The sequence below is a fragment of the Salmo salar genome, chromosome ssa13 (assembly GCF_905237065.1).
Source record: "Salmo salar chromosome ssa13, Ssal_v3.1, whole genome shotgun sequence".
Taxonomy (NCBI): Eukaryota; Metazoa; Chordata; class Actinopteri; order Salmoniformes; family Salmonidae; genus Salmo; species Salmo salar.
Window position 1 is genome coordinate 29,409,621 of NC_059454.1, and position 24,668 is coordinate 29,434,288.

At 43.0% G+C, this 24,668-nt stretch overlaps 1 protein-coding gene across 1 annotated transcript; it reads left to right on the plus strand.

The window, feature by feature from the left end:
- The first annotated feature begins 562 nt into the window (after nt 1–562).
- On the plus strand, nt 563–23,213 carry LOC106566922 (deleted in malignant brain tumors 1 protein-like). Its single transcript, XM_045692731.1, has 9 exons — nt 563–611; nt 3,576–3,617; nt 5,184–5,519; nt 10,003–10,320; nt 12,848–13,165; nt 13,667–14,008; nt 14,926–15,243; nt 22,350–22,667; nt 23,191–23,213. The coding sequence occupies exons 1-9, from the start codon at nt 563–565 to the stop codon at nt 23,211–23,213; spliced, it is 2,064 nt and encodes a 687-aa protein (XP_045548687.1).
- The last annotated feature ends 1,455 nt before the right edge of the window (nt 23,214–24,668 follow it).

Genomic DNA, 24,668 nt, shown 5'->3' on the forward strand with positions numbered 1-24,668 from the left:
TTGGAGTTACATTGTGTTGTTTAAGTGTTCCCTTTATTTTTTTGAGCAGTGTATATTTATTTAGTGTTTTCCCCCTGCTTTATTCTCTCATTTACATAATGCATGTGCATGAATCCTAATTTAGAATTGGGTCCTTAGTGAAAAGGGAGTTTCCTTTTAAGGTGTAACCTTTTGAGATTTTGACCCCACCCCACTATCTATCATGAAACAGGTCTACCCCTCAAGGAATTGAAAGTGGGAAGAGGAAAGCACCTTGAACATACTCATTTGGCTCTGAAACAACCATTTTCCAATTAAATTCATTATTCTTTCCAAAGCTTGTATTCTGTTTTGATAAACAGTGTGTTAGTCTTATTCCCAGAGAAGTAGCCATCATGTGGTTTCTTCAAATAGTAATCTTCACGGGTGTTATATAACGTGTGTTCAGTGATAAATAAATGCCACCTTTTGTTAGATATCAGTTTTTTTCTTTGTCGGAATCAGGTGGCACACAACAATAGGTAACAAAATCTGTCTATAAAAAGGTTCATACATGACAATACACTCATTCTCAATGTTGATCATGACTCTTACACCCAAGCGCAAGTGGTACCTAGCATTTGTGATAGCAGGTGAGCAAATTGTATTTTAACAATACCATTTATTAATATTTATGTTAACTATTTATGAATGTGTTTGTCCCATATGAGCAAATAGTGTGTTTCACAAAATACTTAATGCAAAATTCATATTTTGTGTACTACATGTATACAAAGGGCTCTAAGATTTCATGTAGTAGTTTTGTGCATAGGTTCTCAGCAAATAAAAATGTATATAATATTATTGGGTTAATCCACAATAGTGACTCTACTCACGAACATTTCCATTGTATAAATATCCTATTGCTTTGCGAAAGTTCAGAAACAGCACTGTGAGGTACAGTGAGGGAAAAAAGTATTTGATCGCCTGCTGATTTTGTACGTTTGCCCACTGACAAAGAAATGACCAGTCTATAATTTTAATGGTAGGTTTATTTGAACAGTGAAAGACAGAATAACAACAAAAATATCCAGAAAAATGCATGTCAAAAAATTTATAAAATGACTTGCATTTTAATGAGGGAAATAAGTATTTGACCCCTCTGCAAAACAACCGGCTGTCATAGGGTGGCGCACAATTGGCCCAGCCTCGTCCGGGTAAGGGGAGGGTTTGGCTGGGGGGTCTTTACTTGGCTCATTGCGCTCTTGTGGTGGGCCAGGTGCCTGCAGGCTGACCCCGGTCATCAGTTGAACAGTGTTTCCTCCGACTCATTGGTGCGGCTGGCTTCCGGGTTAAGAAGCGTGGTTTGGTGGGACATGTTTTGGAGGACGCATGACTCAACCGTTTTCTCCCCGAGCCCTTTGGGGAGTTGAAGCGATGCGACAAGATTGAAAAAGGGGGTAAAATACTAAAACAATTGAAGAGGGCAGTCCATTAGCGCAGACAAAGGATATCAAGGATCTGGAAGGATTCTGTATAGAGTAATGGCATAAGATCCCTCCCGGTGTGTTCTCCAACTCATTAACCATTTTAGAAAAAGGGTCAGTGCAGTTATCCTCCCAGAGTGAGGTATTGAAAGGTATTGACCTTTTGAGAGAAAAAAAGTATTACTTGTTCAACAAAATCTCTTTCCCTGAGCAGTTTTATTAGTATAAAATAATATAATTTCAAAGAAACAATATAGCTCAGTATCTTAGTTATTTATTTTATATAGTCATTTTTGCTCATCTTTATCAAGGTTGTCAACAATTTTGGAACCCACTGTATGTAACCTTAAAAAGTGCTATATAATAAATAAATCTAACTGTGTTTTAAATTAGCTAAAGGTTGCAGTGGCTGTGTTAAAGAAAACTGAAACATGGATTACTTTCACGATCGTCGTAATGATTGGACCAAGGCGCAGCGTGAGTAGCATTCCACATTATAAAATGATTAGCATTTTAATGAGGGAAATAAGTATTTGACCCCTCTGCAAAACATGACTTAGTACTTGATGGCAAAACCCATGTTGGCAATCACAGAGGTCAGACGTTTCTTGTAGTTGGCCACCAGGTTTGCACACATCTCAGGAGGGATTTTGTCCCACTCCTCTTTGCAGATCTTCTCCAAGTCATTAAGGTTTCGAGGCTGACGTTTGGCAACTCAAACCTTCAGCTCCCTCCACAGATTTTTTATGGGATTAAGGTCTGGAGACTGGCTAGGCCACTCCAGGACTTTAATGTGTTTCTTCTTGAGCCACTCCTTTGTTGCCTTGGCCGTGTGTTTTGGGTCATTGTCATGCTGGAATACCCAGCCACGACCCATTTTCAATGCCCAGGCTGAGAGAAGGAGGTTCTCACCCAAGATTTGACGGTACATGGCCCCGTCCATCGTCCCTTTGATGCAGTGAAGTTGTCCTGTCCCCTTAGCAGAAAAACACCCACAAAGCATAATGTTTCCACCTCCATGTTTGACGGTGGAGATGGTGTTCTTGGGGTCATAGGCAGCATTCCTCCTCCTCCAAACACAGCGAGTTGAGTTGATGTCAAAGAGCTCCATTTTGGTCTCATCTGACCACAACACTTTCACCAGCTGTCCTCTGAGTCATTCAGATGTTCATTGGCAAACTTCAGACGGGCATGTATATGTATTCTTGAGCAGAGGGAACTTGTGGGCACTGCAGGATTTCAGTCCTTCACGGTGTTGTGTGTTACCAATTGTTTTCTTGGTGACTATGGTCCCAGCTGCCTTGAGATCATTGATAAGATCCTCCCGTGTAGTTCTGGGCTGATTCCTCACCGTTCTCATGATCATTGCAACTCCACGAGGTGAGATCTTGCATGGAGCCCCAGGCCGAGGGATATTGACAGTTCTTTTGTGTTTCTTCCATTTGCGAATAATCGCACCAAATGTTGTCACCTTCTCACCAAGCTGCTTGGCGATGGTCTTGTAGCCCATTCCAGCCTTGTGTAGGTCTACAATCTTGTCCTTGACATCCCTGGAGAGCTCTTTGGTCTTGGCCATGGTGGAGAGTTTGGAATCTGATTGATTGATTGCGTCTGTGGACAGGTGTATTTTTTACAGGTAACAAGCTGCGGTTAGGAGCACTCCCTTTAAGAGTGTGCGCCTAATCTCAGCTTGTTACCTGTATAAAAGACACCTGGGAGCCAGAAATCTTTCTGATTGAGAGGGGGTCAAATACTTATTTCCCTCATTAAAATGCAAATCAATTTCTAACATTTTTGACATGCGTTTTTCTGGATATTTTTGTTGTTATTCTGTCTCTCACTGTTCAAATAAACCTACCATTAAAATTATAGACTGATCCTTTCTTTGTCAGTGGGAAAACGTACAAAATCAGCAGGAGATCAAATACTTTTTTCCCCCACTGTATATGATTACTAATATCCTGGTCTACTTTGCTTTCCAATTAATCTGTTAACTAAAAGCAAATGAGAACTGAAACACGTCTGTGTCCATCTCTTATCAACTCACACAGACACAGGACTTTTGACATAGCAATACAATATATCATCTTTACCTCATTGTATGTTTATCATTATTTTCCACTCATGTAGTTGTTTGCACCAATGAAGGAGCATCTCGAGTTCTAGATAGAAGTAAGTATAGTGAAGCAGACTTGTAATTCTTTCTGTTATTAAGTTTAATCTTAATAGAAATACAAAATTATATGTACAGTGCCTTGCAGAAGTATTCACCCCCCTTGGCGTTTTTCCTATTTTGTTGCATTACAACCTGTAATTTAAATTGATTTTTATTTAGATTTCATGAATTGGACATACTGTACACAAAATAGTCCAAATTGGTGAAGTGAAATGAAAAAAATAACTTGTTTCAAAAAATTACCTTCAGAAGACACATAATTAGTTAAATAAAGTCCACCTGTGTGCAATCTGTGTCACATGATCTGTCACATGATCTCAGTATATATACACCAGTTCTGAAAGGCCCCAGAGTCTGCAACACCACTAAGCAAAGGGCACCACCAAGCAAGCGGCACCATGAAGACCAAGGAGCTCTCCAAACAGGTTAGGGTCAAAGTTGTGCAGAAGTACAGATCAGGGTTGGGTTATAAAAAAAATATCTGAAACTTTGAACATCCCACGGAGCACCGTAAAATCCATTATTAAAAAATGGAAAGAGTATGGCACCACAACAAACCTGCCAAGAGAGGGCCGCCCACCAAAACTCACGGACCATGCAAGGAAAGCATTAATCAAAGAGGCAACAAAGAGACCAAAGATGCTCCACAGCGGAGATTGGAGTATCTGTCCATAAGACCAATTTAAGTCGTACACTCCACAGAGCTGGGCTTTATGGAAGAGTGGCCAGAAAAAAGCCATTGCTTAAAATAATAATAAGCAAACCCATTTGGTGTTCGCAAAAAGGCATGTGGGAGACTCCCCAAACATATGGAAGAAGGTACTCTGGTTAAATGAGACTAAATTTTGAGCTTTTGGCCATAAAGGAAAACGCAACGGAATGATGGATGGTGCTAAATACAGGGAAATTCTTGAGGGAAACCTGTTTCAGTCTTCAAGAGATTTGAGACTGGGACGGAGGTTCACCTTCCAGCAGAACAATGACCCTAAGCATACTGCTAAATCAACACTCGCATATTTTAAAGGGAAGCATTTAAATGTCTTGGAATGGCCTAGTCAAAGCCCAGACCTCAATCCAATTGAGAATCTGTGGTTTGACTTAAAGATTGCTGTACAGCAGCGGATCCCATCCAACTTGAAGGAGCTGAAGTAGTTTTGCCTTGAAGAATGAGCAAAATCCCAGTGGCTAGATGTGCCAAGCATGTAGAGACATACCCCAAGAGACTTACAGCTGTAATTGATGCAATAGGTGGCTCTGCAAAGTATTGACTTTCGCTCAAGTTTTCAGTTTTTTTGTCTTATTTCTTGTTTGTTTCACAATAAAAAATATTTTGCATCTTTGAAGTGGTAGGCATGTTGTGTAAATCAAATTACACAAACCCCACAAAAATCTATTCTAATTCCAAGGCAACAAAATAGGAAAAATGCCAAGGGGGGTGAATACTTTCGCCAAGCCACTGTCGTTCCATGATGGCAATCGTACACTGTAGTTCCTATATATGTTACTATCATATAAATACCCAGTCACTTAATGTGGGACTTAACAAAACAATTATTTTCCAGCCTCCACAGTCAGTGCTGGAGGAGTACGTTTAGTGGATGGCCCAAACAACTGCTCTGGCAGGGTGGAGGTGTATTATGCAGGCCAGTGGGGTACAGTGTGTGATGATGACTGGGACCTTCTGGATGCCAAGGTAGTGTGTAGAGCGCTGGACTGTGGGGTGGCGCTGGAGGCCCTGGACCAGGCTCACTTTGGCCAAGGCAGGGGGGAGATCTGGCTAGATGATGTGGAATGTTCTGGGAATGAAGAGGCACTGCTTGGCTGCAGCTCAGATGGACTGGGGTCACACAACTGTCGACATTCTGAGGATGCAGCAGCAATATGTGAGGGGCAGTCAGGTAAGTGTGTGGTTGAATTTTCTTAGAAGATTTATCTAAACTGCCAATACCAGCCAGGGGCTTGTGTAATGCTACCATTTCTCCTCTCTCTCTCTCTCTCTCTCTCTTTCTCTCTCCCTCTCTCGCTCTCACTCTCTCAGGTCCATCCCCTTCAGATTTCCATTGTGAGTAATTAAAAAATGATTCCCCAATGGGCACAGACATCAATTCAACATCTATTTCACGTTGGTTTAACGCAATTTCATTGTAATGATGTGGAAACAATGTTGATTTAAACAGTGTGTTCCCAGTAGGTCTTTACTCTATGTTTCAATTGCAGAAAACCTCACTATATGCAAAGAAATTATGGTCACATCAGATATCCTGTATATTCACACGTCATGAGAAGAAACCCCTTACTGCAAGGATATATCGACAGATTTTTCACCTTGTCAACTCAGGAATGAGAACCACCAACGCTATTACCGGCTTGGCTACCTACCGCCTTTGACCTTTGACAATGGCAGGTGCTGTCTATCTCTTCAGCAGTAGTTGAAGAGGAAAGATTCAAATCTAATTTATTGGTCACATACACGTGTTTAGCAGGCCGCTAAGCAAGGAAGAAGCCACTGATCCAAAACCGCCATAAAAAAGCCAGACTACGGTTTGCAACTGCACATGGGGATAAAGATCGTACTTTTTAGAGATATGTCCTCTGGTCTGATGAAACAAAAATAGAACTGTTTGGCCATAATGACCATCGTTATGTTTGGAGGAAAAAGGGGGAGGCTTGCAAGCCGAAGAACACCATCCCAACCGTGAAGCACGGGGGGTGGCAGCATCATGTTGTGGGGGTGCTTTGCTGCAGGAGGGACTGGTGCGCTTCACAAAATAGATGTTATCATGAGGGAGGAAAATTATGTAGATATACTGAAGCAACATCTCAAGACATCAGTCAGGAAGTTAAAGCTTGGTCGCAAATGGGTCTTCCAAATGGACAATGACCCCAAGCATACTTCCAAAGTTGTGGCAAAATGGCTTAAGGACAACAAAGTCAAGGTATTGGAGTGGCCATCACAAAGCCCTGACATCAATCCTATAGACAGTTTGTGAGCAAAACTAAAAAAGCATGTGCGAGCAAGGAGGCCTACAAATCTGACTCAGTTACACCAGCTCTGTCAGGAGGAATGGGCCAAAATTCACCCAACTTATTGTGGGAAGCTTGTGGAAGGCTACCCGAAATGTTTGACCCAAGTTAAACAATTTAAAGGCAATGCTACCAAATACGAATTGAGTGTATGTAAACTTATGACCCATTGGGAATGTGATGAAAGAAATAATAGCTGAAATAAATCGTTCTCTCTACTATTATTCTGGCATTTCACATTCTTAAACTAAAGTGGTGATCCTAACTGACCTAAGACATGGACTTTTTACTAGGATTAAGTGTCAGGAATTGTGAAAAACTGAGTTTAAATGTATTTAGCCAAGGTGTATGTAAACTACTGACTTCAACTGTATATGTCAGAGTGGCATTGGACTAAGATACAGTGACATAGTATGGAATACAGTATATACATATGAGATGAGTAATGCAAGATACGGAGATATTATTTAAGTGGCTAGTGTTTCACACCTCAAATGTGCTAGTGATGGCTGTTTAGCAGTCTTATGGCCTTGAGATAGAGGCTGTTTCAGTCTCTTGGTCCCAGCTTTGATGCACCTGTACTGACCTCACCTTCTGGATAATTTTGGGGTGAACAGGCAGTGGCTCGGGTGGTTGATGTCCTTGATGATCTTTTTGGCCTTCCTATGGCATCGGTGCTGTAGGTGTCCAGGTGGGCGGGAAGTTTCTCCCGGTAATGCGTTAGGCAGACCGCACCACCCTCTGGAGAGCTTTGCGGTTGTGGGCCGTGCAGTTGCCCTACCAGGCGGTGAATAAGCCCGACAGAATGCTCTCAATTGCACATCTGTAAAAGTTTGTGAGGGTTTTAGGTGTTAAGACAAATTTCTTCAGCCTCCTGAGCTTGAAGCGGCGCTGTTGCGCTTTCTTCACCACACTGTCTGTGTGGGTGGACTATTTCAGTTTGTCAGTGATGTGTACGCCGAAGAACTTGAAACATTCCACCTTCTCCACTGCGGTCCCGTTGATGTGGATAGGGGGGTGCTCCCTCTGCTGTTTCCTGAAGTCCTCGATCATCTCTTTAGTTTTGTTGACGTTGAGTGAGAGGTTCTTTTCCTGGCACCACACTTCCAGAGCCCTTACCTCCTCCCTGTAGGCTGTCTCATCGCTGTTAGTAGTCAAGCCTATTACTGTTGTGTCGTCTGCAAACTTAATGATCGAGTTGGAGTGCATGGCCACGCAGACATGGGTGAACAGGGAGTACAGGAGGGGGCTGAGCACCCACCTTTATGGGGCCCCAGTGTTGAGGATCAGTGAAGAGGAGGTGTTGTTTCCTACCTTCACCACCTGGTTCAGACCCATGGCCTCGAGCTTGATGATGAGTTTGGAGGGTAATATAGTGTTGAATGCTGAGCTATAGTCAATGAACTGCATTCTTACATAGTTATGCCTCTTGTCCCGATGGGACAGGACAGTATGCAGTGTGGTGGCGATTGCCATCTTGAAGCATGTAGGGACAAGAGACTAGGATAGGGAGAGATTGAATATATCTGTAAACACACCAGCCAGCTGGCCTGCGCATGCTTTGAGGACGCGGCTAGGGATACCATCTGGGCCGGCAGCCTTGCGAGGGTTAACATGCTTAAATGTCCTACTCGTGTCGGTCATGGAGCAAGAGAGCCCACAGTCCTTGATAGTGGGCCGCATCGGTGTCACTGTATTATCCTCAAAGAATCGAAGAAGGTGTTCAGCCTGTCCGGAAGCAAGACGTCGGTGTTCCTGGTTTTCTTTTTATAATCTGTGATTGTCTGTAGACCCTGCCACATACGTCTTGTGTGTGAGATGTTGAACTGGGTCTCAACTTTGTCCCTTTACCGATGTTTAGCCTGCTTGATTGCTTTGCAGAGCGAATAACTACGCTGTTTGTATTCTGCCACATTCCCAGTCACCTTGCCATGGTTAAATGCGGTTCTTTGCACTTTCAATTTTGCGCGAATGCTCCCTTCTATCCACGGTTTCTGGTTGGGGTAGGTTTTAATAGTCACAGTGGGTACAACATCTCCTATGCACTTCCTGATAAACTCATCCACCGTATCGTTATATGTGTCGATATTATTTTCTGACGCTACTCTGAACATATCCCAGTCCGCGTGATCAAAACAATCATGAAGCATGGATTCCGATTGGTCAGACCAGCGTTGAATAGTCCTCACGATGGGTGCTTCCTGTTTGAGTTTCTGCCTGTAGGAGAAAGATGTAATCGTGGTCTGATTTGCCGAATGGAGGGCGGGGGAGGGCCTTATATGCATTCTGGAAGGTAGTATAGTAATGTTCGAGAGTTTTAGCAGCGCGAGTACAACAATCAATATGTTGATAGAATTTCAGGAGCCTTTTCCTCAAATTTGCTTTTGTTAAAATACACCGCTACAATAAATGCAGCCGCAGGATATGTGGTTTCCAGTTTACATAAAGTCCAGTGAAGTTCTTTGAGGGCCGTCGTGGTATCAGCTTGAGGGGGGATATAGACCACTGTGGCTACTCTTGAGGAAAATTATCTCGGGAGATAGTACCGTCAGCATTTGATTGTGAGATATTCTAGGTCGGGTGAACAGAAGGACTTGAGTTCATGTATGTTATCACGGTTACACCATAAGTCGTTAGTTATGAAACATATACCGCCACCCTTCTGCTTCCCGGAGAGATGTTTGTTCCTGTCGGTGCAATGTACTGAGAACTCAACTGGCTTTACGGAGTCAGACAGTATGTCCCGAGAGAGCCATGTTTCTGTGAAGCAGAGTGTGTTACAATCCCTGGTGTCTCCCGCCTTGAGCTCATCAACTTTATTATCCAGAGATTGGACATTAGCGAGTAAAATACTCAGGAGCGGTGGGAGGTGTGCAGAAGACCGCCTCGAGTACCTTAATTACTCTGGGGAGAGCAAACAAAGGATCTGCTCCATGCAAGTCGTAATCCTGGTCGTAATGCTGGAAGTTCTGGTGAGTTACCGCCGCTCTAATATCCAATAGTTCTTCCCGGCTGTATGTAATGACACAAAATAATTCCTGAGCTAATAATGTAAAAAATAGTACATAAACAAACAAAATGCTGCAGAGTTTCCAAAGAGCTAGTCGCGATGCTGCCATCTCCGTCGGCACCATCATAACACCATACCATACTCTCTCTCTCTCTCTCTCTCTCTCTCTCTCTCTCTCTCTCTCTCTCAGGTACGTACCCTTCAGATTCAGATTCCCATTGTGAGTAATCTACAAATTATTCCTTACTTTGTTTCAGTTGCAAAACAAGTCATAATATGTATTTGTAAAACAAAAAGTCGGTGCCCGTTACGCGTTTCTCCCTTTCCCTTCCTCTTAACTCAAACAGCTGACTTGACAGTGCGCCTAGTTGATGGTCCCAACCGCTGCTCTGGCAGGGTGGAGGTCTACCAGGATGGGAGTTGGGGGACAGTCTGTGATGATAACTGGGCTTTGCTAGATGCCCAAGTTGTATGTAGGGAGCTGAGCTGTGGACCAGCCACAGAGGCTCCTCACCAGGCTCACTTTGGTGAGGGGAGTGGCTCAATCCTATTGGATGATGTGGCGTGCATGGGAAGTGAGGGATCTTTACTGGAATGCAGCTCAGGAGGGATAGGAAACCATGACTGTGGCCATGATGAAGATGCCAGTGTAACTTGCATGATGGGTAAGTCTCAGTCTACAAATACAGTAGACAAAAATAGTTTATGTTCAGATGAATTAAGGATAATTTGAGACCTGTTTTTCACAATATCTCACTCTCATTGTCAATGTCCCTTCTCCATATTTTCCTATTTTCATAACTTCCAATTCAAGAACAAGAAGACCCATTTAGAAACAGTAAGATCAATTCCATACAACTATATTATAAGTGTGTCATGGGGGGCAGGGTGTGTGATGACTGGGACGTGAGCGCTGCTGACAGCTCCACTGTATGTGGGCAATTTTTTTATTTTATTTAACTAGGCAAGTCAGTTAAGAACAAATTCTTATTTACAATGACGGCCTACCTTGGCCAAACCTGGACGACGCTGGGCCAATTGTGCACCGCCCTATGGGACTCCCTGTCACGACTCCTACCGAAGGTGGCCCCCCCTCCTGCTCGGGTGGCGCTTGGCGGTCGTCGTCACCGGCCTACTAGCTGCCACTGATTCCCTTTTTGTTTTGCCCCCTTTTCGTTATTAGGTGCACCTGTTCTTAGTTGGGCTGATTAGCGGGCTTTATTAGCCAGTAGGCCCGCCTGCTCTTTGTGCGGGATTATTTTCATTGTATGCTGTGCGTGGTTACACGCTGTTTGTTGCACATTTTCAGTGGTGCGTATGTTTGCGCAAGCTGTGTTTTGTCCCTTGTGTTTGGGGCACTTTGTTTTGTAGAGCTAATACCCTGAATCGCTGTTTTCCTGCACTTGATTCCTCGTCAGCAAACACCCATGCCTTACACTCCCAATCACAGCCGGATGTGATACAGCCTGGGTTTGATCCAGGCACTGCATCTCTTGCACTGAGATACAGTGCCTTAGACCTCTGTGCCACTTGGGAGCCCTTAGGATGGCACCGGATGGGCCGGGTTTGGTATGGGAGGTGGTATTCCCATTCTGCTGGAAAACATAGCCTGTGTTGGAACAGAGGACTCTCTCTTTGACTGCCTCTCTGATGTGATAGGTCAGTACAACACAATGCATTCTGAGGATGCGAGTGTGGTCTGCTCAGGTGAGATTAAATAGGAAGTTCCGTATTCAATTGTTAGATGGTTCCTGACCCTGAAAGTAGTTTATGGGCCAGGATAAATTGTAATTCATGGTTCAGTTTTCTTTTAACAGCCATGCCAAACTTCAGGTAATTTAAGGCACAGGTAGGTTTATTTATATATATTGCACTTTTCATGGTTATATGCTGTGGGGTCTGAATTTATTGACACCCTTGATAAAGATGAGCAAAAATGACTGTATAAAATAAATAATTAAAATACTGAACTAAATTGTGTGCTCAGAAAAATTGGGAAATTATATTATTTATACTAATAAAATTGCTTAGAGAAAGCGATTTTGTTTAACAAGTAATATTTTTTTCTCTCAAAAAGGTAGGGGTCAAAATTATTGACACCCCTGTTTTCAATACCTTTCAATGCCTCACCTTGCGAGGATAACAGCACTGAACCTTTTTCTAAAATGGTTAATGAGTTGGAGAACACATTGGGAGGGATCTTAGACCAATCACCATACAGAATCCTTCCAGATCCTCAATATCCTTCATCTGAGCTTATGGCCTGCCCTCTTCCATTCAAACCACAGGTTTCCAATGGCTTTCAAATCTGGAGACTGAAATGTTGATTTTGTGGCCAATAAACAATTTCTTTGTGGATTTTTATGTGTGTTTGAGATCATTGTCTTGCTGGAAGATCCACTTGCGTCCTGGTAGAGGCAACCAGGTTTTTGTCTTAAATGTACTGGTATTGGGTAAAGTTCCTGATGTCATTGACCTTAACAAGGGCCCCAGGACTAGTGGAAGCAAAATAGCTCCATAACATAAAAAATACACTACCATATTTTACAATAAGTTTGGGCTTCCTTTCTGCTCATGCATTTTCATTTCGACGCCAAACCCCACCACTGGCGTGCATGTCCGAAGAGCTTTATTTTCATGTAATCCAACAAATATTAACACCTGGAGTTTGCTAAACGACATTGGCACTTTGATAAGAACCGGTGCTTTGGTCAGATGACATGAAAATAGAGCTCTTTGGCCACACACCAGTGGTGGGGTTTGGCGTCAAAATGAAAATGCATGAGCAGAAAGGAAGCCCAAACTTATTGTAAAATATGGTTGTGTATTTTTTATGTTATGGGGCTATTTTGCTTCCACTAGTCTTGGGGCCCTTGTTAAGGTCAATGGCAAATAATCCTGCAGCAATAGGAAATGTGAATTATTATGTGCATTATACTTAATTTTCATTTTTGTACAAATTGTTACATATTTCGTAACGGCAAATCAAGTCTGAAATTTCAAAGTGAAAATTGCAAACTTCAGAAGCCTTCTTAAACCTCAAATAAACTACAAGTTCTAAATTGCCTGCATTGCAGGAAAGTTCTCCTACAACAGGGTGATCAAATTAAGATCCTTTTCCATCTACAAAGTTTTCAACTCAACGACAGTCCCACACCCTGTCATGTTCACAGTTCTACCTGTCATTTATAGATGGTATTTCCAGAGTGCGTCTGGTCAACGGTCCCAACAACTGCTCTGGTAGAGTGGAGGTGTTCGACTCTGGCCAGTGGGGTACAGTGTGTGATGATGACTGGGATCAGAGGGATGCTCAGGTGATGTGCAGAGAGTTGGGCTGTGGAGAAGCACTTGAGGCCTTTGGATCTGCCAGGTTTGGAAAGGGCAGTGGCTCCATCTCTCTGGATGACTTGGCCTGTTCTGGCTCTGAAGACACTTTGCTGCAGTGTCCCCACAGTGGCCTGGGTAACCATGACTGTGGCCACCATGAAGATGCAGGAGTCACCTGCACTGGTAAGATAAATGTTTGTGGCAGGAAGTTTATACATCATTATATTGTATATGTTGGTAATAGTAGTGTTACACTGTAAAAACCAAATTCTACAAGAGGTATTTCTGTAGACATCCAGCCAATAAACTCCCTGTGGACCATCTTATTCTCTTTTTGCAGTATTGGCTCGATCTAATATGGTATCTTACTTTATTAACGGGCTCAAAACCATGTATAAAAAAAACCTAGCGCCATATTCACTAATGATGTCCTTTAAAAATAATTCCTTCAGTGTAGAGGAACCAGTCAAGTTTGCAGTATTTTATCTTTGCTTTTTGCAATGTTTATAAAGCTATTGTATATGCAAAGAAAAACAAAATGCAAAATGCAAAATTGATGAAACATGCACTCACCTCAGTATTGTTTGTTAACCCAATTGTTACTTAATAAAGCAGAACAGGGATGCACCTAATCTCTAATCAAACCACTTAGTAAATGGAGTTAACAGTTATCTTTGTTTACAGGTCCTACAGAGAACAACAGCATTTTCAGAGTGCGTCTTGTCAATGGTCCAAACAACTGCTCTGGTAGAGTAGAGGTGTTTCACTCTGGCCAGTGGGGTACAGTGTGTGATGATGACTGGGACCTGCTGGATGCCAAGGTAGTGTGTAGAGCACTGGGCTGTGGGGTGGCACTGGAGGCCCCGGACCAGGCTCACTTTGGCCAAGGCAGGGGGGAGATCTGGCTAAAGGATGTGCAATGTTCTGGGAATGAAGGGTCACTGCTTGGCTGCAGCTCAGATGGACTGAGGTCACACAACTGTGGACATTCTGAGGATGCAGCAGTGATATGTCAGGGGCAGTCAGGTAAGTGAATGGTTGAATTTTCTCAGACAACTTATTTAAACTACCAACACCAACCAGGGGCTTGTGTAATGCCACCATTTTTTCCTCCCTCTCTCTTTCTCTCTCTCTCTCAGGTCCATCCCCTTCAGATTTCCATTGTGAGTCATCTAAAAATGAATTACCACTGGGCACAGACGTCAATTCAACATCTATTTCACATTGGTTCAACGTAGTTTCATTGTAATGATGTGGAAACAATGTTGATTTAAACAGTGTGTTCCCAGTGGGTCTTTACTTTATGTTTCAATTGCAGAAAACCTCACTATATGCAAAGAAATTATGATTCACATGTAATGTGAAGAAACCCCTAACTGACATAACCAGTTTGCCTCAGTGCAGTTTGTGGTCACTTATCACCATAAATCTGAGCATTGTTTATGGTAGGTATATTTTAGGTTCGAATAAGAGATTTACATTTACATTTTAGTCATTTAGCAGACACTCTTATCCAGAGAGACTTACAGGCGCAATTAGGGTTAAATGCCTAGCTCAAGGGCACATGAACAGATTTTTCACTTAGTCGGCTCGGAGATTCAAACCAGAGACCTTTCGGTTACTGGCCCAAAGCTCTTAACTGCTAGGCTACCTGTCTCCTTTGACCTGGGGCCTGTAATTCAGCTGGCAGGTGCTGTCTGTCTCTCAAGCAATAGTTGAAAGGGAAATATTTAACACCATACGACATTCTCTCTCTCTCCCTCTTTCTCTCTCTCCGTCTCTCAGGTCCATCCCCTTCAGATTCAGATTCCCATTGTGAGTAATCAAAAAATTATTTCTTACTTTATGTTTCAGTTGCAAAATGAGTCATAATATATATTTGTAAAAAAAAAGTTAGAGCCCATTACACGTTTCTCCCTTTCCCTTCCTCTTAACTCAAACAGCTGACTTGACAGTGCGCCTAGTTGATGGTCCCAACCGCTGCTCTGGCAGGGTGGAGGTCTACCAGGATGGGAGTTGGGGGACAGTCTGTGATGATAACTGGGCTTTGCTAGATGCCCAAGTTGTATGTAGGGAGCTGAGCTGTGGACCAGCCACAGAGGCTCCTCACCAGGCTCACTTTGGTGAGGGGAGTGGCTCAATCCTATTGGATGATGTGGCGTGCATGGGAAGTGAGGGATCTTTACTGGAATGCAGCTCAGGAGGGATAGGAAACCATGACTGTGGCCATGATGAAGATGCTAGTGTAACTTGCATGATGGGTAAGTCTCAGTCTACAATTACAGTAGACAAAAATAGTTTATGTTCAAATGAATTAAGGATAATTTAATACCTGCTTTTCACAATATCTCACTCTCATTGTCAATATTCCTTCTCCATATTTTCCTATTTTCATAACCTTCAATTCAAGACCAAGAAGACCCATTTAAAAACAGTAAGATCAATTCCATACAACTATATTATACGTGTATTATGGGGGGCAGTGGGGTACGGTGTGTGATGATAACTGGGACATGAGCGCTGCTGAAGTGGTCTGCAGACTGCTCCGCTGTATGTGGGCTATACAGTGGGGGGAAAAGTATTTGATCCCCTGCTGATTTTGTACGTTTGCCCACTGACAAAGAAAGGATCAGTCTATAATTTTAATGGTAGGTTTATTTGAACAGTGAGAGACAGAATAACAACAAAAAAATCCAGAAAAACCCATGTCAAAAATGTTAGAAATTGATTTACATTTTAATGAGGGAAATAAGTATTTGACCCCCTCTCAATCAGAAAGAATTCTGGCTCCCAGGTGTCTTTTATACAGGTAACAAGCTGAGATTAGGAGCACACTCTTAAAGGGAGTGCTCCTAACCGCAGCTAGTTACCTGTAAAAAAGACACCTGTCCACAGACGCAATCAATCAATCAGATTCCAAACTCTCCACCATGGCCAAAACCAAAGAGCTCTCCAAGGATGTCAGGGACAAGATTGTAGACCTACACAAGGCTGGAATGGGCTACAAGACCATTGCCAAGCAGCTTGGTGAGAAGATGACAACAGTTAGTGCGATTATTCGCAAATGGAAGAAACACAAAAGAACTGTCAATATCCCTCGGCCTGGGGCTCCATGCAAGATCTCACCTCGTGGAGTTGCAATGATCATGAGAACGGTGAGGAATCAGCCCAGAACTACACGGGAGGATCTTATCAATGATCTCAAGGCAGCTGGGACCATAGTCACCAAGAAAACAATTGGTAACACACAACACCGTGAAGGACTGAAATCCTGCAGTGCCCACAAGTTCCCTCTGCTCAAGAATACATATACATGCCCGTCTGAAGTTTGCCAATGAACATCTGAATGACTCAGAGGACAGCTGGTGAAAGTGTTGTGGTCAGATGAGACCAAAATGGAGCTCTTTGACATCAACTCAACTCGCTGTGTTTGGAGGAGGAGGAATGCTGCCTATGACCCCAAGAACACCATCTCCACCGTCAAACATGGAGGTGGAAACATTATGCTTTGTGGGTGTTTTTCTGCTAAGGGGACAGGACAACTTCACTGCATCAAAGGGACGATGGACGGGGCCATGTACCGTCAAATCTTGGGTGAGAACCTCCTTCTCTCAGCCTGGGCATTGAAAATGGGTCGTGGCTGGGTATTCCAGCATGACAATGACCCAAAACACACGGCCAAGGCAACAAAGGAGTGGCTCAAGAAGAAACACATTAAAGTCCTGGAGTGGCCTAGCCAGTCTCCAGACCTTAATCCCATAAAAAATCTGTGGAGGGAGCTGAAGGTTTGAGTTGCCAAACGTCAGCCTCGAAACCTTAATGACTTGGAGAAGATCTGCAAAGAGGAGTGGGACAAAATCCCTCCTGAGATGTGTGCAAACCTGGTGGCCAACTACAAGAAACGTCTGACCTCTGTGATTGCCAACATGGGTTTTGCCATCAAGTACTAAGTCATGTTTTGCAGAGGGGTCAAATACTTATTTCCCTCATTAAAATGCTAATCATTTTATAATGTGGAATGCTACTCACGCTGCGCCTTGGTCCAATCATTACGACGATTGTGAAAGTAATCCATGTTTCAGTTTTCTTTAACACAGCCACTGCAACCTTTAGCTAATTTAAAACACAGTTAGATTTATTTATTATATAGCACTTTTTAAGGTTACATACAGTGGGTTCCAAAATTGTTGACAACCTTGATAAAGATGAGCAAAAATGACTATATAAAATAAATAACTAAGATACTGAGCTATATTGTTTCTTTGAAATTATATTATTTTATACTAATAAAACTGCTCAGGGAAAGAGATTTTGTTGAACAAGTAATACTTTTTTTCTCTCAAAAGGTCAATACCTTTCAATACCTCACTCTGGGAGGATAACTGCACTGACCCTTTTTCTAAAATGGTTAATGAGTTGGAGAACACACCGGGAGGGATCTTATGCCATTACTCTATACAGAATCCTTCCAGATCCTTGATATCCTTTGTCTGCGCTAATGGACTGCCCTCTTCAATTGTTTTAGTATTTTACCCCCTTTTTCAATCTTGTCGCATCGCTTCAACTCCCCAAAGGGCTCGGGGAGAAAACGGTTGAGTCATGCGTCCTCCAAAACATGTCCCACCAAACCACGCTCTTAACCCGGAAGCCAGCCGCACCAATGAGTCGGAGGAAACACTGTTCAACTGATGACCGGGGTCAGCCTGCAGGCACCTGGCCCACCACAAGAGCGCAATGAGCCAAGTAAAGACCCCCCAGCCAAACCCTCCCCTTACCCGGACGAGGCTGGGCCAATTGTGCGCCGCCCTATGACAGCCGGTTGTGATACAGCCCGGGATCGAACCTGGGTCTGTTGTGACATTTCTAGCACTGTGGTGTAGTGCCTTAGACCGCTGTGCCACTCGGGAGGCCCTGCCCTCTTTAATTTAAAACACATGTTTTCATGGAAAATGTTGATTTTGTGGCCAATTAATCATTTCTTTGTGGATTTTGCTATGTGCTTGGGGTTATTGTCTTGCTGAAAGACCCACTTGCAGCCAAGTTTCAGCCTCCTTCAGAGGCAACCATGTTTTTGGCTAAAATGTCCTAGTACTGGGTAAAGTTTCTGATGTCATTGACCTTAATTCACAAGGGTCCCAGGACCAATGGACGCAAAATAGCCCCATAATTTCAAAGATCCTCCACCATATTTTACAGTCCATACTGTATGGGTTATTTTCTGCTCATGCATTCTCATTTCGACACCAAACCTACCACTGGTAGGTTATTACATACAGCCGGGAAGAACTATTGGATATCAGAGTTGCGGTAACTCACAAGCACTACCAGCATTACAACCAGGAATACGACTTTCCCGAAGCGGATCATTTGTTCAAACCACCCAAGGCAATTGAACTGATTCCAGAGAGCGACCCAAAACAACGCCGGTGAAAAAGAGGGACTGGAAGTGGTCTTCTAGTCCAACTTAGGAGGAGCGCACACCACCCACCGCTTCCGAGTATATTACTCGCAAATGTTCAGTCCCTGGATAACAAAGTTGACGAGATCAGGGCAAGGGTTACTTTCTGAAGATACATCAGGGATTGTAACATACTCTGTTTCACGGAAACATGGCTCTCTCGGGATATACTGTCGGAGTCGGTCCAGCCATCTGGATTCTCAGTTCATCGCACCGACAGAAATAAACCTCTCTCCGGGAAGAAGAACGGCGGGGGTGTATGTTTCATGATTAACGACTCATGGTGTAATTGTAATAACATACAGGAACTCAAATCCTTTTTTTCACCCGACCTAGAATACCTCACAATCAAATGCCGACCGTATTATCTCCCAAGATAATTATCTTTGGTTATTGTCCCAGCCGCGTATATCCCCCCTCAAGCCGATACCACAACGGCCCTCAAGGAACTTCACTGGACTTTATGCAAACTGGAAACCATATATCCTGAGGCTGCATTTATTATAGCTGGGGATTTTAACAAAGCACATTTTAGGAAAAGGCTACCTAAATTCTATCAGCATATCGACTGTAGTACTTGCGCTGGAAAAACACTCAACCATTGTTATTCCAACTTCCGGGATGCATACAAGGCCCAACCCGCCCTCCTTTCAGCCAATCTGACCACAACTACATTTTGCTCCTCCCTTCCTATAGGTAGAAACTCAAACAGGAAGTATCTGTGCTAAGGACTATTCAACGCTGGTCTGACCAATTGGAATTCATGCTTCAAGATTGTTTTGATCACGCGGACTGAGATATGTTCTGGGTAGCTTCCGAGAACAATATTGACATGTACACTGAGACGGTTACTGATTTCATCAAGAAGTGTATAGGAGATGTTGTACCACTGTGAATATTAAAACCTACCCTAACCAGAAACTGGATAGATGGCAGCATTCGCACAAAACTGAACGTGTGAACCACAACAAAGTAGTGATTCCCTCGGCAAAGCAATCAAACAGGCAAAGCGTCAGTATAGAGACAAAGTGGAGTCGCAATTCAATGGCTCAGACATGAGACATATGTGACAGGATCTACAGACAATCAGACTACAAAAGGAAAACCAGCCATGTCATGGACATCGACGTCTTGGTACTGGACAAGCTAAACATGTTCTTTGCCCGCTTTGAGGATAACCCAGTGCCACCGACGCGGCCAGCTACCAAGGAGTGTGGGCTCTCCTTCTCCGTGGCCGACGTAAGTAAGACATTTAAACTTGTTAACCCTCGCAAGGCTGCCGACCCAGATGGCATCCCTAGCCATGTCCTCAGAGCATGCGCAGCTGGCTGGTGTGTTTACGGACATATTCAATCTCTCCCTATCCCAGTCTACTGCCCCCACATGCTTCAAGATGGCTGCCATTGTTCCTGTACCCAAGAAGGCAAAGATAACTGAACTAAATGACTATCGCCCCATAGTACTCACTTCTGTCATCATGAAGTGCTTTGAGAGACTAGTTAAGAATCATATCACCTCCACCTTATCGATCACCCTAGACCCACTTCAATTTGCCTACCGGCCCAATAGATCCACAGACAGTGCAATCGCCATCACACTGCACACTGCCCAATCCCATCTGGACAAGAGGAATACCTATGTAAGAATGCTGTTCATTGACTATAGCTCAGCATTCAACACCATAGTACCCTCCAAGCTCATCATTAAGCTCGAGGCCCTGGGTCTGAACCCCGCCTTGTGCAATTGGGTCCTGGACTTCCTGACGGGCTGCCCCCAGGTGGTGAAGGTAGGAAACAACATCTCCACTTCGCTGATCCTCAACACTGAGGCCCCACAAGGGTGCTCGCTCAACCCCTGCCTGTACTCTCTGTTTACCCATGACTGCGTGGCCATGCACTCTTCCAACTCAATCATTAAGTTTGCAGACGACACAACAGTAGTATGGTTGATTACCAGCAACGACGAGACAGCCTACAGGGAGGAGGTGAGGGCTCTGGGAGTGTGGTGTCAGGAAAATAACCTCTCACTCAACGTCAACAAAACAAAGAATATGATTGTAGACTTCTGGAAACTTCAGAGGGAGCACCCCCTATCCACATCGACGGGACAGCAAAGGAGAAGGTGGAAAGTTTTAGGTTCCTGCGTACATATCACTGACAAACTGAAATGGTCCACCCACACAGACAGCGTGGTGAAGAAGGCGCAACAGCGCCTCCTCAACCTCAGGAGGCTGCAAAAAATTGGGTTGTCACCTAAAACCCTCACAAACTTACAAAATTGAGAGCATCCTGTCGGGCTGTATCACCGCCTGGTACGGCAACCGCACCGCCCACAATCGCAAGGCTCTCCAGAGGTTAGTGCGGTCTGCACAACGCATCACCGGGGGCAAAGTACCTGCCCTCCTGGACACCTAAGGCACCTGATGTCACAGGAAGGCCAAAAGATCATCAAGGGTAACAACCACCTGAGCCACTGCCTGTTCACCCAGCTATCATCCAAAAGGTGAGGTCAGTACAGGTGCATCAAAGCTGGGACCGAGAGACTGAAAAACAGCTTCTATCTCAAGGCCATCAGACTGTTAAATAGCCATCACTAGCACAGAGAGGCTGCTGCCTACATACAGACTTGAAATCATTGGCCACTTGAATAAATGTAACACTAGTCACTTTAATAATGTTTACATATCTTGCATTACTCATCTCATATGTGTATATACTGTATTCTATTGTAACGGCCGTCGAAGGGAGTAGACCAAGGCGCAGTGTGTTTAGTGCTCATCTTGAATTTTAATGAAGAAATAGAACACTTACAAAAGAAACAAAATGACAGCCAATAGTTCCGTCAGGATTCCAAACTACTAAACGGTAAACAACCACCCACAAAACCCAAAGGAAAACAGGCTGCCTAAGTATGGCTCCCAATCAGAGACAACAATCTACAGCTGTCCCTGATTGAGAACCATACCTGGCCAAAACAAAGAAATACAAAACATAGAAAAAAGGACATAGAATGCCCACCCTAGTCACACCCTGGCCTAACCAACATAGAGAATAAAACCCTCTCTATGGCCAGGGCGTGACATCTATACTATCTACTGTATCTTAGTCTATGCTGCTCTGACATTTCTCGTCCATTTATTTATATATTCTTAATTCCATTCCTTTACTTAGATTTGTGTGTATTAGGTATTTGTTGTGAAATTGTTAGATATTACTTGTTAAATATTGCTGCACTGTCGGAACTAGTAGCACAAGCATTTCACTACACCCGCAGTGACATCCGCTAAACACATTTTATGGGACCAATAAAATTTGATTTGATTTAATTTGGTGTGCGTGGCCAAAGAGCTCAACTTTCATGTCATCCAACAAATGTAAACACCTGGAGTTTGCTAAACGGCATTGGCACTTGGATTGGAACCGGTGCAATGGTCAGATGACATGGAAATAGAGCTCCTTGGCCACGCACACCAGTGGTGGGGTTTGGCCTCGAAATGAGAATGCATGAGCAGAAAAGAACCCCATACTTATTGTAATATATGGTGGTGTGTTTTTTATGTTATGGGGCTATTTTCCTTCCGCTGGTCCTGTGGGCCTTGTTAAGGTCAATGGCAAATAATCCTGCATCAACATGAAATGTTAATTGTTATGTGAATTAGAATTAATGGACATTTTTGTCGGGGTTGATACATTTTTCATAAGGGAAAATCAAGTCAGATTTCAAAGTGGAAATTACAAACTTCAGAAGCCGTCTTAAACCTCAAATACACTACAAGTTCTAAATGTCCTGTATTGCAGGAATGTTATCCTACAACAGGGTGATCTAATTAAGATGCTACATCTGTATATTTTCTACAGCTCAACATCAATCCCACCCCGACATCTTAACAGTTCTACCTGTCATTTATAGATGGTATTTCCAGAGTGCGTCTGGTCAACGGTCCCAACAACTGCTCTGGTAGAGTGGAGGTGTTCGACTCTGGCCAGTGGGGTACAGTATGTGATGATGACTGGGATCAGAGGGATGCTCAGGTGATGTGCAGAGAGTTGGGCTGTGGAGAAGCACTTGAGGCCTTTGGATCTGCCAGGTTTGGAAAGGGCAGTGGCTCCATCTCTCTGGATGACTTGGCCTGTTCTGGCTCTGAAGACACTTTGCTGCAGTGTCCCCACAGTGGCCTGGGTAACCATGACTGTGGCCACCATGAAGATGCAGGAGTCACATGCGCTGGTAAGATAAATGTTTGTGGCAGGAAGTTTACATATCATGATATTGTCTATGTTGGTAACTGTACTTACATTTGTGGCACAAATCCTATTCAAGTCATGGTACTGATATTCAAATTTTTCCCACATCATGTTCAAATCATCTATAGGTGACTTTGTTGATTTTCACAATACATTTTAGATACTTTCGGATGATTTGGACATGATTTACAAAAAATGTCGGTGCCAGGATTTGGATTGGATTTGTGCCACAAATTCTAAAACATTAGCATTTGTAAAACAAGGCCAGGGAAATTAACCAAAGCATGGATTTCTGTCAAACCTTGTCCGTAGACTGTTTACAGGGTAAAGAAACCAATGTAATGTTGTACTATGGGTGAACTATCCTGTTAAGCAGAAATCCGTCAAGAAGTTGTTGCTAGCTCATACGTAGATGCTGTGTAAAAGTCTGTGTGAAAAGTAATAATTTTGATCATTTTAATATGTGGTGACCCTGTGTCAATGTTTCACTGTTTTTCTAATTTTAGGTTCTGCTTCCGGGGCCTTCTGAAAGCATGTACTGTAGAGCTCTCATCCATCCAGTCTAGTAGTAACAATGGTCAACCATGTACATTCGAATTCTATTTCTATGATACCAACTCTCTCCTCCTGGGACATACTGGTGTGCAAATCAAACACACTTCTAAAAATACAGTGCGGAAAACCATTATCTGTAACAATTGAATTCTGACCAGAGGGTATTTTCTTGCTTTCAGCAGGGAATGTGGCGTCCAACTATTTAAAATCCTGCCTCATGTATCATTCATAAAAGCCCTCTTTAATGACACAATGCCAAGAAGGTTGCCGTGTCAGTTTCCAGACTGAGAAGGTGAAGACAACCCAGGCCAGCCAAGCACCAAAGGCCTTCTAAATTTGAACTCCAAAATAATTCAAATGCAATCACATGAGGTATAAGATTAGTATGCATAAGATGTTCAAAATTAGTTGTATAGTGTTGACAATACTGTAACTTCAATTAGGAAGTGAACTGAAATACAATTCCAAAAAATCATCAGCGAAAGTAATGGACAATTTTTTATTAATGGTTTTAATTTCAATTCATTACATGATATTTAGACATTTAAAAGTTTGTGTTGACATTTTTCTAGTTCTACTAAACTTTGTATTTGTTATGGCCTTTGCATAGTTTGCTTCCTACAAGTAACAGGATCTTGAGTCATATTACCAGGCTAGTGTACTGTGAATTATTATAATTCACTCTATCTTGGATTAAATCAAAGTAATGAATACTGTATTGTTCTTCCAAGGTATTTACCATTTCTTTATTTTCTTTGGAATTTTACACATATATTCACAAAGTTGCAAGAATAAGTTCACCTGCTAAATTCCTCTCCATCCACTCCATCAATAGAGAGCAACAATAGGTCATTGTTAGATGATCAAGGTATCTAATTAAGCTTTACAATATAGGCTAACTTGAACATTAGACTTTTCCCAAAATATCAATAGGAATATATTTTTCAAAGGCATTTCTATTACATTCTTTCTTTATTGTCCTCCTATTTCTCACCCACAATCACCATAATGGTTTCACATTGTCACGTTAGGCTTATGGGAGGTGCACTGCTGTTTAATGAATAAACATTAGTCAGACAATCACATTTATGACATGAAAGAGGCCCAGCAACTCAGCGCTTTTCACAGGGTGAGCCTTAATAATCTCTATTTACATTCTGAATATGCAATCAGGCAATTCCATTTTATGCCAGAAGAGGGATACATTCCAGGTGCAGTATGCTAGAGCCGGCAGATCTCAGTTCACATCTGCTACAGGATTTCAAATTAATGAATTGATTGTGTAAATTGTTGTTTGGGCGTTGCTTAAAAAAAGATGGTCTCTTTTTATAGAGGGATGAAGAGACCAAGTGTATGCCAGACTCATGCAGGTGAAGGTCATGGACTCAATAACTTCCTTCCTCCTTCCTCTTCCTTCTTCCTCACCCCA